Source organism: Lycorma delicatula, chromosome 1 (genome assembly GCF_047948215.1).
Source record: "Lycorma delicatula isolate Av1 chromosome 1, ASM4794821v1, whole genome shotgun sequence".
In the NCBI taxonomy this organism is placed as follows: domain Eukaryota; kingdom Metazoa; phylum Arthropoda; class Insecta; order Hemiptera; family Fulgoridae; genus Lycorma; species Lycorma delicatula.
This window is the reverse complement of record NC_134455.1, coordinates 174906271-174923266: the sequence shown is the minus strand read 5'-3', so window position 1 is coordinate 174923266 and position 16996 is coordinate 174906271. Positions and strand designations below refer to the sequence as shown.

Genomic DNA, 16996 nt, shown 5'->3' with positions numbered 1-16996 from the left:
TAGTACACAATATCATGATTTTTTACAAAGTGAATGTAATTTAATTTTAATAATACAAAAACATATTTTCATTGCAGGAACGATTTTATTAACTGAATTGTAAACAAATTAACCAAAAGCTTTGGGTATAATTATCACATATATGTGGAGTTTACAAGTATTACAAATTGTAAAATCTTAATTGTATTATCTTTGTTATATTTTTATAGTTCATTATGTAAATAATACACACGCAGATATACAAACTAAGTGTAATTCATGAAAAGTTTTGAGGAACTAAATGTATGTTAGAGAGGAAGATGTAAATTTATTATAGTAAGCATTTGAATGTAACGTGCTCGTACAGCGTGTGTGTTTTAACTTGAATAAATACGCCTATATATATATATATATATATATATATATTTCTATAGTGAAAAGAGAATCAACAACATACATTTCCAACCAATTGCAAGTATCAACTATGTTTACTATTTTATGTGAAAGGTGTCACACTAATTAGAGAAATGACAAATTGTAGCTGTTAATAAAATAGCTTGTATTTCATTCTTTTGTCCCAAAAGGTATGAAATTATTTCACAAATTAAACTTTTTCTAGTCTATATGTAAATCGGAATATCCGCGTGGATGTATATCGGTATTGAAATTCGCTTAAAACTCGGGAATCTATGATGTGAATCTACGATGTGAATTAATATTTAACCAATTTATTTAATGATATTCATAAAGTATTCAGGAGAAACTTTGCCCAGACAACAGAATTATTATGTCTGTTTTAACTCTCAACAATAGAGTGTCATGCAGTGTCATTTCTGGTGACACTTTTAGTTTACTAGAACTGATTAAATCAGTTCTGCTAGAAGTAACAAATTCCCGGATAAACTTTAGTTTTGTATTTTGTTTTAATTATCAGAATCCGGTGAACTATTCTTCAGATATCAGATATTTTTTTAATATAATGTAATCGTTTTAGAGTTTCCATTCGTAAGCCAAAGTAACTTTTCATAACTAGTTTAACTAACGTATGATCAATTTGTAATATCTTATTGTAAGAACCGTGTTTTATACACATTGTTGTTTATTAAAGTATTATGTAAAATAAAAGTTTTTGATTTTAGATTCCTTTAAGAAAGATTATTAGAAGAGTTATTATTAGGAGATTTAAAACCACCTGAAAACTTCTGGATAATGAAAATCGAGTTTTCATCATCCTTTTAAATCAAAATCGAGTTAAATCTTAGAATATAATTTTTTGGTGTTTTTAAGTGAAACTAATAATACAGCGTGAAGTTTCTTTGGAGATTTTATTTATTAAAATCAGTTATCTTTCCTCGTTAAACCTGCTTCCCCTTAGTGAAAAGTTTTTAATTCATACTTTTTGATGCAATTTAGCAAAAGATTTCGTTGACAAAATGAAATTTAAAACAATTTTAATTAAAAACCTTTTTTGCTTTCTTGTACGAAGTAAAGAAAGTATTGTAATCCCGAAAATTTCGGTTTCCAGATTTCAACGGAAATCTGGAAACCATTTTGACCATCCATTTTGACCATCCCTGAATCCATTTTGACTAGTTTGACTAGTTTCGGCGTGACATCTGTACGCACGTATGTGTGTATCTATGCATGTATGTATCTCGCATAACTCAAAAACGATTAGCCGTAGTATGTAGAAATTCTCGATTTAGGCCTGTTGTAACATCTAGTTGTGCACCTCCCGTTTTGATTGCAATCGACTGGGCAAAAGGTATCCAAAACAGCCCAAAATCCAAAAACTTTGGATTTGGGCTTTTTCTTAACTGCAGTAATAAGCCCTTATTGAGAGCTTCTCAACAATATATCATATGTGGTACTTATTTTCATTGGTTCCAGAGTTATAGCCAAATAAAATTTTAATTAGTGAAATATTTAGATCAAGGGGAAGGCACATCGGTTCGAATCACATTTCATCTCCTTTTTTGGTAACTCATTTTTTAAATATAAATATATTGATTTATTAATAATTATTAATCTATGATTATAAAATTTTAACGATAAATAATAATTCAATAATAACCATAAAAAAATATATGAAAAAATATCACAAGTTATTAATGAAATAACATTTTTTGTACTTTTCATTTAAAAAAATGTGTATATTTAATTTAAAGGCGTACAAGGAAGTGATGTGGTGATTACATCAAATTTAAACATTAAAAATCGCCATAGCATCATCATGTAGTTTGATCCATTTACAACAATGATTTTTCAAAGTTTTAATACCTTCATTTGTCCAATTCTGCAAAATAAGCGTCTGTCTTAGATTTGAACTCATCTTTTGAAGTGAATCTTCGTAGAGCGATCCATTTCTTCATGGTTGGGAAGAGAAAGTAACCGCTGCGAGCTAAATTTGTGAACAAGGCGCATGTGGAAGAGTAAATCATAGAGTTTTGCAGTAAAACCTCCAGACGTGTACGCAGGAGCATAATTGTTGTGAAACCTCATATTTTTTTGGACAAAATGTGAACGATTGGTTTGAATAGCACCCTTCGCTCCATATCTGATGTCCACTGCAGTACAGAAGTGAACCGTAATACTCCTCAGTGAGGGTCTGGCCTTTTTCCAGGCAGTCTATGAACACCACACCACGAGAATTCCAAAATATCGTAGCCGCAATTTTCCTGCAGGGGAGACGTTTTCCGTTTCTTTGGTGCACTTTTACTTGCTCCCATCTACTGTTTGATATCTGGTTTTATTATTGGTGAATGTACGTTTCATCCTCTGCTATGCTATAATACAAATAAAAGATTAAGCGGAATCGCATTTAAGTATAAACATCCTTGAGATTTATTCAGACGAATGCGTTTTTAATTGACTGTTTTCAAACGCAGCCCTATCAAACGGAAAGCTGTTTTACACCCAACGATTTGCTGAAATTACAGTTATCTTGATAGACAAGATAACTGCAACTGAGAATGATTGAAATGAGATTAACAAGCAACTGTCTTGATGGATAAGATAAGTGCAATTTCAGAAAATCTTCTGTTGCTGATCATTTTATACGGCATAGTGAATGTTTGTTACGGTTTGGTCGGTCATACCGATTTTTGATTTTGGTTTTCCGAGTTTTCATGATTTTGAATGAATGCACAACCAAATTTAAATTCAACAGTTCACTATATTATCGTTGAAAACAAAGGGAAAAAATCCTTTACAATGTAATCTAACTCTTTTTGTGTATCCACTGGAGTTAAAAACCTTTTTAAAAAAATTATTTTATAAGAGCTCGAACTTAAATTTTTTATAATTTTTAGAAAATGTCAAATATTGTTTACTTTACTCGATCGCCACGCAAGCAAATAAACGCACACTTCTAAAATTTTTTGGTATGTCATGTTTAAAAGATCATCTTGACAAATTTCATAGTACTCTTGCTATGTCAGGCCGAGGACTTAACGAACGACCCTGCTAGTATACACGAATATGTTATTATAGTAATGTAATACTATATCTTGTTATTATACTAGCGTATTCATTATACTACCGTATAATAATAACAAGAAGATATGCATAATTATATTAAATAAATAAACAACAAAATTAGGATACACTGTCCCGATGAAAACAACCTGTAGTCAAAATTATATATTCATACAACTGCTACTTGTGGTAATGCCAGTATGATTGTTAAAATGTTATTGCCAATATGAATCTTCTATACTATTAAATAAAAAAATAAATTTGTAATAAAACAGTTTTCTGAATAAAAATACCTTTTGTACCTCTTATTTCTATTTTTACGGCTTCTATTTTCTTTAAAAAATTAAAAATTACTTACATTTAATGCACTTTAAATTACTTCTTTTACGTTATGTAAAATTTATAGTCGCAATTATTATTTTCAGAATATGACAATCTACAATTTAATAAAATTGTTTAACAGCTGAATAAATATTTCATGAAAGAATATAATATAAAAAAAAATTATTAAGTTAAACAGAATCTGTAACATCTGAGCTTCAACAAATATTTGTTTATTGGATATTTTTTTATTTAAAAATGCCACTGGTTTAAAAAATTAACTTTGTTATACCACGAAAAAGCCTTTCCTCTTAATCTATCAGTGGTTTAGTTAATTTTTGGTTCGATTTTTTTAAATTAAAACTTAAAAAATATCTCTGTTTAGTATTTCTAAAGTATCCTTGTAAAAAAAGTAGCTGTTTAGTAGTTAAATTCTAATTTATGGCGTTTGTACTCTTAATTACTTGGCGAGAGGAAGGTGAAAAAAATGTGTATATTTTAAAGCTAATGAGAATTTCTAACTAGTGTCGTACAATACCACCCATATAAAGCCCAACGCAGGGTAAATGCATAGAAAAAATTGGGGGTAAGAATGTAAATGTATATTCATAATAATTTTTTTTTTTATACTGTTAAATTCTAAATTACATGAGTTGCTACAATTTCCTGAAACTTGTATTTTTGCTAGTAGGATTTCAGTTTTAAGTACCATTATAATAATCAAGAATTCTCTATGATTTACGCATGAATAATTTGCTTGTTGACTTTAAATTAAAATTATATGGCTTAAATAATATTTTAGGCTAAACCTGCTTCTTTTTACATAATCTACCGATTTCTACAGTTAATAATTTAAAATTTTTAACAGAATGCATGTTTTACCTGTTTTTAATTAGTACTTTGTAAATTTAAAGACCATGAAAAATCCTACGGTCAACAATGCATTAATTCTCCTTGTAAATAATTGACTAAAACAAACATTAAATTAAGACGTAGGAAAGATATTTATTTCTTTCAGAAGAAATTAATTTTCATTCTTCAAGAATTTATCATTTTACATGTTAGCATAAATTCCACGCTAAAATTGATCAAAATAATTTCCTATTATTAATAGGAACATTTTTCAGGCCATTGATATTATACGTCAACCTGAGAAACTCGATGCAACATGTTTATCTATATTCAAATTCCGATATTCACGATCTATCCACTGCAGTTCTGACCTATTATCAAACACATTTCTTGACCAAACCCTAAATAGATTACTCGACTTCCCAGTTTGAAAAAAAATCATTTATATTTGTAACTACAATCAAAGCCCTAAAATAATCTGAAAATCTTTTCATACGACAGAAACCTCCTTCTAAAATTATGGTTCAATTAGCTTAAAAAATGGATATAACGTTGCAGTTTTACTATTTTAGAATTTTATTTTTAATTTTATTTCGAGAGAATTAAAATATTATACCTAAATCGTTTAGTAAATTATTTTTATCAGTTAATATTTACAATTAGACAGTAGTGATTTCGATTTATTACTAGTGCAGGAAAGAGCTATTTTAAATAATTTAGTTTTTATTTGTAAAATAACACTAGGTTATATCCTGGCCGGAATTTAAGATACGAACCCACAACTTTCCAGAGAAAGGCAGTGAAGCTACTACTCCACCATAGAGGTAGGCAGATTTCATTATTATCATAAAATATTGCACATTTGGAAAACGTCAGATATAATTAAAAAGGAGAAAGAAAAATTTAATTAAATACATAATGAATAAAAACGATATAAACTAAATAGTATTTTTTTAACGGAAAATATCAGGATAAACAGTTCGTCAAAATGTAGGTTTATTTTATTAAAACGAAAGTGAATCTAATTTAGATGATGCTTTTGTTCGACCTGTTTCCTCTACTCTACTTGTATGACAAAGATAAATGGATCATCTAATTAGCTTGTACTCTAAAACAATCACATTTGTATTACAAAACAACGATCTTGAAAATATGAAGCAACCTTTGTGAAAAGGTTTCCAGTTATGAACGTTAATTAAATTTCTCTAAACAAAATCGTACCAAGATAAAATAATATTATTTTCATGCGCGCCTGAAGGAGATAGATTTTTCTTTAGTTAATAAAAGCAAGATATGGATAATATCTCAATTAAATTATAAAAATAGATTCGAGAAGAAAAATCGAAAGTATTTTGTTATTCCTACGGTCATACAGGAGTAAACATGGATGGTACACTCAGATCGTATGAAAATCCCGCGATACATGATATAATTTAGGAATCTTTACTACACAGGAACAAATGTTTGATTTTCTGGAGAAGTGTCGTCAACCAGTTTATGGAATAAATAATAGCAGGGCTGCAGAAAATTTTTACAGTATAACCTATTGGAGCAAGTCCCCCTATGAAAAACTGTACTGAATTTTAAATCTGAAAAGGAATTGATGCATATATAATGCAAAAAAGAATAATGAGAATGAAACATAAATAAATTATTTGTTTAATACAGTATGCAATGAGCACCAACACAAACCTTTTCATGCTACGCAGAACATGTACTGACTGGCGAAATGTGGAAGTGAATTTACTTTTCTCCTACTCGACGTTCAACAATCATCATCTCTGACGCTCTGCGCTTGCTGCTATCGTTGCACAGGGCGTTTCATTGCCATTTTTGAAAAAAACGATGGCATAATTAATTAAAAATGAGTAAAACTGAAATTAAGTGGATATATTACTTAGTAATTATTTTTTTATAATATCAGTAGCATTAATTTAATGTTTTAACAAAAAATTAAAGTTTAATAATTAGTATTTATTTAAATTTTGTGACATACACCTAGGTCTTTTGCTTTTATAGTATACATATTAGTATATTTTTAATAATTTCCTTTTCCTTACTGTAAATAATCTTTCCCACTGATCAAAGAACAATTTCCATTACTTTATCGCGATGATAAATGATATGCAGAAAACATGTAATACACAAAACGTACAGAAGTTTAATTACAAAATAATGATAACAGTAATAATTATGCTACCTGCTAAAGAAATAGACCAGTAAATATTATTTTTAATGGCTTTTCAGTACCTACGAAAGTAAAGCTAGTTTAACCTAAACAACAAACCTGTTCCGTCAAATTCAAAGAAGACAGTAAATGGGTATTCATAAACAAGCAAAATTTAATAATAAAAATAATAATAATAATAATAATAATAATAATAATAATAATAATACTGTCATAACTAAATAAATAAATAATACTGTCATAAGTAAAATATTAAAAATAATATACACAAATAGATTGTTGGAACATGAAAACTACTATGAAAGATGTGTGATTATAGACATGAAATAAGTGTCGTGAACGACAGGTTGAGGAAACATAGGAATTTGTATTTAAGTGTATACAATTTTATTTTATAAAGATTTTCATTGTTATATAATATTAATTTTATTATTTAACAATGTAATTTTAATGATTATATTTATTTTTTACTAAGTAATATAAGTTCTGAATAATATAGATTTAACTACTAAATTACAAAAGAAAAACTATTTGTATATATTAAAAAAAACACAGAAATAATTCTAATGTCTCAATATTATTTTAAATATTAATAAAGTGGTACTTTATTAGCGATGAAGTAGATTATTTTATTAAAAGCTATATAAGTTAAAAAAAAATATGTCTGACAATCTAAAAGTTAAAACGAAATTGTATTTAACAATGACTCCATGATATTATGCAGAAAAAATTACTGAAAATTGTGAAAGTGATCTATGAAAGCTGCGTCGCAGTTTTTGTAATTGTTTGTTTACAGATAAATTGTTACTATTTGGTTGAAAGCAAATTATATTCCCTATTAATTTAATAAAACTCTACACTACATCGCTTGATAGCTACAATGAAAAGGAAGTTGCTTTTTAGAAAGGAAGTTAGGAAAATTGAGAAAAGTAATCAGAAATGGAAGGAAACTTTACAGGACGTCAGTAAAAACAGGAAATACTCTTATTCCGGTCACGATGCTGGTTATTCCCATGACAAAGTAGAATAGAATTGAAAAATCTTTTCCTCTTATTAAAAATATTACAAATTAAATACATCAGAATTTCTTATTTTTTAATAAAAGAAAAAATATAACAGCATTTAAACGATAAACAATAGGATAAAAATTAATACTAAAAAAAGCAATAAATATGACGAAAATTAAACATTAACAAAATGAAATGGAGTTAAAATAAATGCATACCGAAATTAAAAAAAATGTTTTCTTTAAATTTTTATTTTTTGAAGAAACCTACCAACAATTTTCTAATTTTCAGGAATTTTCTTATGAAAATTAAATACAAAAAGAAATTGAACGATTTATTTTTTATAAATTTAATGGTTTTTGATATTATTTTAATGAAACAAATGTTTTTGTAATAATAAAATATTATTCTCTCTTAAAAATTGTATTACCTTCAATTGTCGTTCTTTGATATTCTTTTCCAGATTGTAAATGGTAAAAACCAATTCCAATGAAAGTCAATGAGCGTCTCAATTTGATATTCCTTAAATATAAAATGTCCTAGAATGTACTTGCAAATTATATATAAAATCTTTAGACTACTGTAAGTTTCTGTTATATTATAAATGTTTATAATGTTAAGAAACTATAATATAACATAGCAACTGTAACATAACTAAACTATAACTATATCACAGAAAGATATAAATTTAATTTTATTTACTTGTTGAATAAAAGTTACTTAAAATTTAATACAAGTTATGTTTACTTAAAACGTTTATGTGAATTAATTGCAAAGAAATTTGAGTAACGAAAATCTACTGCTACTGAAGTTTTTAAGATCCCATTATAATATATTTTCACATTTCCCCTTTCCATTGATTTACTCAATTAATTAATTCAAATGTAAATTTTTTTTATAATTATTTTAAGTTTGAATGAGAGAACCCTATCTTTTAAAGCCCGTTTTTGTTTAATTCAAAAAAAAGGTCTTTCAAAAGGGACGTTGCCATAAATCATCCGTGTAGAATAGAATCCTTTCTCACAATCTTCTGAATGGGGAGTGGAAACTATTGTGCAGTGACAGGAATATTCTATGTAGGAATCCACTTTTACGGGTTTTAGATACTTGATAAGCTGCAGCGTTCTTTACATCTAAAAAAGAAAATATTTCTGCATTTTCTATTTTCTATTTTTTGTTCTTTTTTTTATATAGAATTTTATGCATAGTATTTTTTCTTCATTTAAAATCTAATTTTTATATGGTATTTTACACGAGACAATATTAAAACAATAAAACTATTTTACGAATTACACAATATAAAAGTGAATATTAAACACAAATTAAAATTAATGATATTTTTCAAGAATTTTTTTCATTTTATGAAAAACTTCTAATCAAATTTAAAAGTCAACATTTCTAAGTTATTACCTGCAATATTATTGGCTTAATTACGGGATTAATTCACTTATAATTTCATTTATCAACTTTCAACACGTTTTTATATTTACTATTTTTTTTTACTATATTCACAACTAAACTATTAAAATATTAATAAATGAATAAATTAAGATGATATTTGAATTAAAACTACAGGTACCTAACAGGGGTATATTGTGGTACCCTTTAAGAAGTAAGTTTTTTTAATTTAATTAAATTAAACCCCGCCATTCCTTTTTTATAACAAATATGTAGCCTCAGTGTCTACTAGCAAACATAGGGATCAATAATCAAGATATCAGTATTTTTACTTAACTTATTATTTGGAATTGGGTGTAAATACTGACTGATATTTTATCTTAATACATCTCAATACACAGTATCATTAAATGATCTTATTTCATCTTAAAACAAAATAAAATTTCAACTGCATTATATTCATTTAGAACTGTGGAACGGTATAAATATCTTAATAAATACATAGGATTATTAAGTTTGTTTTTAAACAAACCTCATTTCATTTAAACATCACTGCAATATGATATTTGTCATGTCAGCGTGAGTAGCTTTTTGTTTTTAGGTATAAGCTAGTACATTTATCAGTGAAAAGCTTAATAATTACCAATATAAAGCATAAAAATTATGAGAAATAACTGCAAAGGTAAAGAGATAAAATATCAGACTAAGGCTAAGATAGTATCTTAAAAATCAAGATCACTGATTACTATGTGATCATTCATTCATGTGACCTGATCTCTATCCTCATATCACTATTTCGACTGGATTTTTTCGGCCACCTGCAGGTCATGTACTTTTGAAACCGTTTTTGGAAAGAACTTATACCACCATTAGAGCTGGCGATGTGGTCGCCAGGGTCGGTGATTGCAGATATAACAGAGACCCTTACGTCGTCCAAACGCACCCCACGTTGGAAACCATGCAGTAAGGTGCCTATTTATGTCGGTTCATGTTATTTCTGAAAGCTTCAGTTAACAGGGGCCTGTGCAGTGATTGCGCATTCGCTCTTTGCCGGGAGATATGCCAGTTCCACCGGAGTAACAGCTCGGATCTCAGATTGGTAGCCCTAGGGGGGGGGGGGAATGTACCCCGGCTGCTAGCTTTGCTACAGAAGGGATTCTAGGTAAGTAAAGATACAAATAAACTTAGAAAAGATTTCATAAGTCAACAAGCTTTTTTTTTAGGAACAATGCACCCAGACCAAGGCATCTCACGATTATGAAAGGGAATGGCAATTCCCAGAAAGTCAGCCCATTCTTAATTGCTCGGGAGATCACCAATTGTGCTAATGGTTTTGTCAAGGAAATAAGCTAGAGTTCCAACGGTCTATAAATTGAAACCGGAAATGACAGTCAAAGCCTAAAAGTTCAAGTTTTAAACAAGATCGGTGAGTTCCCTGTGTTTTTTCAACCTCATACTCTTAACCCATCGAAAGGAGTATTTGCTGCAACCTTCTTTTCGCCTACCTCCTCGCCACTTTATCTTGTTTGCCGCAGTCGGCTGCTTTCTCTTCTTTATCCAAAGATAACGTGGAGCAGTTGCTTTCTGCTCTTGCGCCAAGTCTTGCTACTATGATTGAGAGAATCATAGATATTAGGATGGAATTTCCTCAGCGAAAGGTACCAGTAAGCGCCGCAAAGATGCAGCCACCGATGAATTCTGTGGAAAAGGTTGTTAAGAAAACATTGGAAAATGCCAAAAACATCAGTCGTTGTAATGACTTTAATCCTAAGGTGTAACATACAGGCTGACAGGATGTGTAGAGGATCCAACAATGTGTATCTCTACTGTGGAACTCAGGTTACAGGGCGACTTGTTTAAATGTAATCCAACACACTCTTTCTATACTTGGAAAGTATAGAAACCAAAATAACCAGCGACGGCTTAGGTGTCGTTTAAACTCACTTAAACCAACAACAAGCACATCTCGACCCTATAGGGGAAGACACCCGCCTAGTGATGTTCCGGTCGCCACAACCCCCCCTCAGTTTCTAGCCCTGTTGGGCTTTAACGGGAGCAATAACAAGCACAGAAAGAACGGGAAACAAACAACCACAACCACGTATACTAAACTCAGCCACAGATGTTTTCCGGGACGATTGGTTACCACCAAAGCTGGCACTCAAGACAGCTTACAATGGACAGATGCCATGAATAAAGCTGTAATTTCTTATTTCTACACCGTTAACACTCTGGAAACTATCTCCTCAGTTTACAGACATGAATTACTGAGATGATTTTTGGCCGAATACCCACACCTTCGACTACTCTTCACCGAACAGAGAATAGTCGACAAAAAGAGAGAGTCTTCGTAAAAAAGAACCGCCTTACATCATAGAATTTAAAACTGTCAAAACACAGTAACAATTGAAATAAATGCGGTCCATTACAATAACCAAAGTACCACAACAATTAGCAATATAACTACACACACACACACGCACGCACGCACGCACACACACACACACACGCGCGCGCGCGCGCGCGCACATAACAAATCACTTAAACACAACCAGGCCCATTCCAACAGAAACATAGCATCTTAAACCAACACACAACAAACTAATGCCTCCCCCCAAAAAATTCCCAGACATAACTATTACAAGTTATACAATCCACTTACATAAAATAACTAACAAAAGTTACTAACAAAAGTACATAAAATATATATGCAGCGGCAATTACCACACACACTGAATGAACAGAAACTACCATAAAGGCATAGAAACCCTAACACCACAAAAAAACTTAGGTGGCAAATAAAAATTGAAAATAAAATCATGAAAAATTTAGAGGGTAACTCATCCAATTCGAAATGGCAATACCTCAAAACGCATTACAATTGCTGTGATTGTCCGAAATTAAGTATGAAATTCTGGATTGTTACTATAACGATACAGAGATATTCCAATTATTACTTTCAAGTTTTTCCTAATAGTATAATTTTATTAATTAAGAACTTAAATTCTAAAATTAAGAATTCGAATGCCACTATATAACTACTTATAAAATATTAGACGAATCTGAAGAGACCGAGTTAAACCGGATTGAATAGGCATTACCAGAAAGAAGATACTGAACAGAACTAAACCAAATACAGTTCGGTTTTTTAACGTTTCAAACCACTTTAAACAACTCTGACTTTTAAACAATTTCTGGTTCTGATGTTTTAACTTTAGTTTATATCATAGACAACAGTTGTTTATGATGTTATGATATTAATTATCAGATTATGTTATAACAAAAATACGAATTATTTATTTGAAGCAAACTTTTCCAATGTGTATTTAACAACTCCATTCTCCGGCTTAACTAAATATAATTTTTATAACTTCTCTTTTTTTTGTCTTCAGTCATTTGACTGGTTTGATGCAGCTCTCCAAGATTCCCTATCTAGTGCTAGTCATTTCATTTCAGTATACCCCCTACATCCTACAACCCTAACAATTTGTTTTACATTTCCAAACGTGGCCTGCCTACACAATTTTTTCCTTCTACCTGTCCTTCCAATATTAAAGCGACTATTCCAGGATGCCTTAGTAAGTGGTCTATAAGTCTGTCTCTTCTTTTAACTATATTTTTCCAAATGCTTCTTTCTTCATCTATTTGCCGCAATACCTTATTTGTCACTTTATCCACCCATCTGATTTTTATAACTTCTCAAAATAACAAAATTAATTCTCTACTTACGAAAAGTGTAAAAGAAAATATTTATTCCAAGGTATATATACTACAAAACATGTGAAGATTTACAGTACATTAATTTTGTTTTATAAATTATAACTTAATTTTACTACGCATCTTTGAGTTATTTAAAAAAATAAATAAAAATTCTTGAATGTACTGAGTAGGTAGGATTAACAACAGAATGTTAAAACACACTGACGTCATTATTAATCAATATTCCCATTTAATGGATTTCCTGCTAGTGATTTATTTTGAAATACGAATAATTTTAAAAACATTGATACATCTTTTTATAATTTGACTGTAACATGTTCATTCTAACATAAAGCCTATAATGTATAAATAAACGTTGTGATTAGCTAGTGATTGGTTAATGCATTAAATAAAATGATACTTGAATCTAGTTATTTTATAATGTAAAAGTTGTAATGTATAATAAAATAAAAGTTTCAAAAAAATATTTCATTCACAGATGTTTTAAAAATACTTAAGAAATGAGAACTGTTACTTCATGTTTGCATTTTTAATAGAAAATTAATTTTATTAAATGGGCTAATTTTGCATTAATGAATTTATCACCTATGAGAAAGAATTTAGAGCCATTTTATTCTAGTGTAAACTGATAAATGTTTATGTTATGCTAGTTGTGAAACTTTTGTAGAACTTTAAACTACGGATAATCTCCTACTCATCTTATACTAAAGTTAAAGTACGATTACCCACCCATGTCCAAATACTGTCACCATTAATTAATTTTCACTCTTTTCAATTTTCAAAATTCAGTTCAATTCTAGCTTTTCATATAAACTTGATTCTTTTACAAATGTAATATTTCAATAGAACCACTTTATTTATTATTTTTAAATATTATAAGAAATTTAGGAAGAAACTTTCTAAAACTCTCTAACATAATTTTCGCTATAATTTATTAATATCAAAGCTCACCACCAAAGACCAGCTCACCACCGATGAGTTAAACAAACTCATAAATAAAAAGGTTTAAAATTTTCTTCTTTTCTAATGACATCTCTTGAATTTTTGCGTTTTTACGTAGGTGCATTATTATGTTTCGCACATAGATGAAACAAACTACTCTGAGAAGAACCGCAGTACTAACGGAATATTCAAGGTTCCTTCCCTTATTTTTATTATTCTTATAATTTAATTAATTTTTGCCTAATGATTAATTATAATGAATTGGATAAATTTGACTTTTTATTATCTCCAAACAGAATAGAGGCACAAAGACTGATAATATGAAGAATTTTAAAACGGAAATTTGATAGCGTCTCAGTTTCTAAAAGAATGGGAGTTTACTTCAACTCGTAGGGAACAAGTATAAGCAAGGAAATCTTACTTTTTAGTCGATAGAAAATTTGTCAATATATATATGTATGGATAATTGTAATTAAATGTCTATCTTCATTATAGGGAAATCGAAGTAAGAAGAGAAGATAAATTATTATTTACAACTTCAAGAACAGTTATTAATCCAAGTAATTTTTGTTTATCAAACAACCATGAAATATGATTTATAATTGCGTGTCCACGAGGATGGAGGTTAAAATAATTTAATAGCTCAGTATACCGATTAAGGTATATAAAGTAAGTATAGCTTATGACCCGATTTTAAACCTTAATACGTGATTTCCGTAACTAATAAGTGTAACTAATAATGTTAATAAAATGTGAAAAGAATGAGGTTAAACAAAAAGGGATAAACTTTAGATAAACGTTACGTAAAATTGAACAAAGAAGGGACGACTTTGAATAGATATTGATTAAAAAACTTCAATGGCAAATTTGGAAAACTTTATATTCATCTCATGCTGTTAATTAATGTCATTTACTTTTCTCATTATAAACTTTTGGTCTCGGAAAAGTTATTATAATACTACCAATAGATATCAATATTTAATACTAACTAATTGAAAACTTTCATGCTACAAGCAAATGCAAGGTTTAAAAACGTGCACAATGATGCAAATTTGTAAAGCTTAAAATTATTAGAAATATTCTTAGCTTACTTAGTTTTTCAGATATTTTTCAAATTTTTTTTGTATAAACACTGATTTTTATTGTAGTCAATACCAATTTATACATTGATTAGGTAAAATCTAGGTTTTTATTTACAAAAAAGTTTTGATTTTTCCCAAATTAAATAAAACAAATTGTTTACATTTACATATAAATTATATAAACGCATAATCCAGTAACAATAAAATAATTGAACAAACATTTATAATATCTTAAATAAAATAAAATTAAACAAGCGGTTATTTTAATAGAAATTTTCACGAAGTTAAATTTTAAACAAATAATTTTAAATATTTAGTTTATTGGATACATTTTTAGTTTATCTTTTCCCATGGTAACTTTAATACAAATAGATCATCCTTAATTAATTCAGTTGATTCCGCAATACTAAATAAATTAGCACAAGCAGTTGAACAGAAGTTAACGACAGTTATAACTGGTATATCCATTTTTATACATATTATGCAGTGTACGATTTTTGGTACGACCCAAACCACCGCCTCAGTAAAAATAAATTCACTGCAAAATTCACATCTTGCTACTGGACCTTTTATTAAATATTCGATTAAAGTTTTGGGCACACTTGGTGTAAAGCCGTCTTTAATAAAGTGCATGCTAAATAAATCTTTCCTTGATACTATTTCAAAAACTCTTCGAAGTGTTAATTCGAATAATGTTGGGAAAAATTCTTCTTCCATTTTATAAACGCTTTTATACATGTCATTTAAAATAAGTAACTTGGTTTGACTCCCGACATTAACTTTTAATACAGTATTATTGATTTTGTCGACATTATATAATTTTATGTCTTTTCTAAACGCCATAATATTTTCGTGATTTTTATGACAGAACCACCTATCGCATAATTTGAATGATATTTGCTGCAAGTAAAAACTATATGAAACGTAATTCAAATATGAATTTTGAGAAAAATCTAAATGAATTTTTCTTGTAAACGGTAGTGAAGGTAAATAAAGTAACTGGTTATGACAGACCGTTAAAAATTCCAAATTTGGAAGAAGTGTTAAATTATTTGCCATTTTACGCAAGTTATTTCTTTCTAAATGTAGAGCGTACAATGATTTACAAAACGCAAGCGTCAATGGAATTTTTTCTAGTCTGTTATTTGAGAGTTGTAAAACAATTAAATTTTTCAAACAACCGATTTCATCTGGGATTTCTGTAAGTAAATTGTTTTCAATTGCCAGGAAATTTAATTTCATTAAATTTTTTATGGTTCTAGGTAATGACGTCAGACAATTTCTTCCGATGTCTAAACACTTCAAATTTGTTAGCAAACCGATTTCGTCAGGTAAATCTACCAAACAGTTATCGTATATTGATAAATCTGTTAAATTTTCTAATTTACTTATCCAAATTGGTATATTCTGTAAACAATTATGTTTCATATATAGTTCTTGTAGATAAATTTCATTTTCAAGGAATTTCGGAAGACCTTCAAAGTTTTTATTGCTGTAGTCAAGGAATGTGAGGTTTCTTGAAGGATTTACGGTTTTTTCATTACCCTGATATACCATATCTGATTTTTCACCGACACATCTGAAAAAAGTTATATATATTATTGGGGAAATTTACATAGAAATATGTTTTCTACAATAGTTGTACCATATAATTAAATTATAGAAAGAGAAAATAAATTTCTATATTTTAACAGAAAATTAATATTTATAAATTACGTTACAGTATGTTAAAATATTTTACGGTATGTTTTAAAATAAGATGTATTATGTATTATTATAAAGAAATATTATATATTATTTGTAAAGGAAGACGGATGTAATAACTGTAAGTAACATTGAATTTGAGCCAGATGTATTAAATGAATTATTATTAAAGCACTAAATTTAAATGAAAAAAATTAGCTGGAACTTAAAAATTTAGAAAATATAATTATTAAAAATTTAACTAGAAATGTTGTGTGAAAATAATATTAATTTTTTAATATAAAAAAAATTATTTACTATTATATTTAAAGAATGAGTGGGACAAT

General features: G+C 28.7%; 1 protein-coding gene across 1 annotated transcript in view; it reads right to left on the bottom strand.

Annotated features, from left to right (window-relative positions):
• The window catches only part of LOC142317713 (uncharacterized), a 157173-nt gene extending 140650 nt beyond the window's left edge, over nucleotides 1–16523 (bottom strand). Inside the window, exon 1 of the mRNA XM_075354259.1 lies at nucleotides 15841–16523. Coding sequence (XP_075210374.1) covers nucleotides 15841–16523 — 683 coding nt within the window. The remainder of the gene's footprint in view (nucleotides 1–15840) is intronic.
• Nucleotides 16524–16996: the final 473 nt, after the last annotated feature.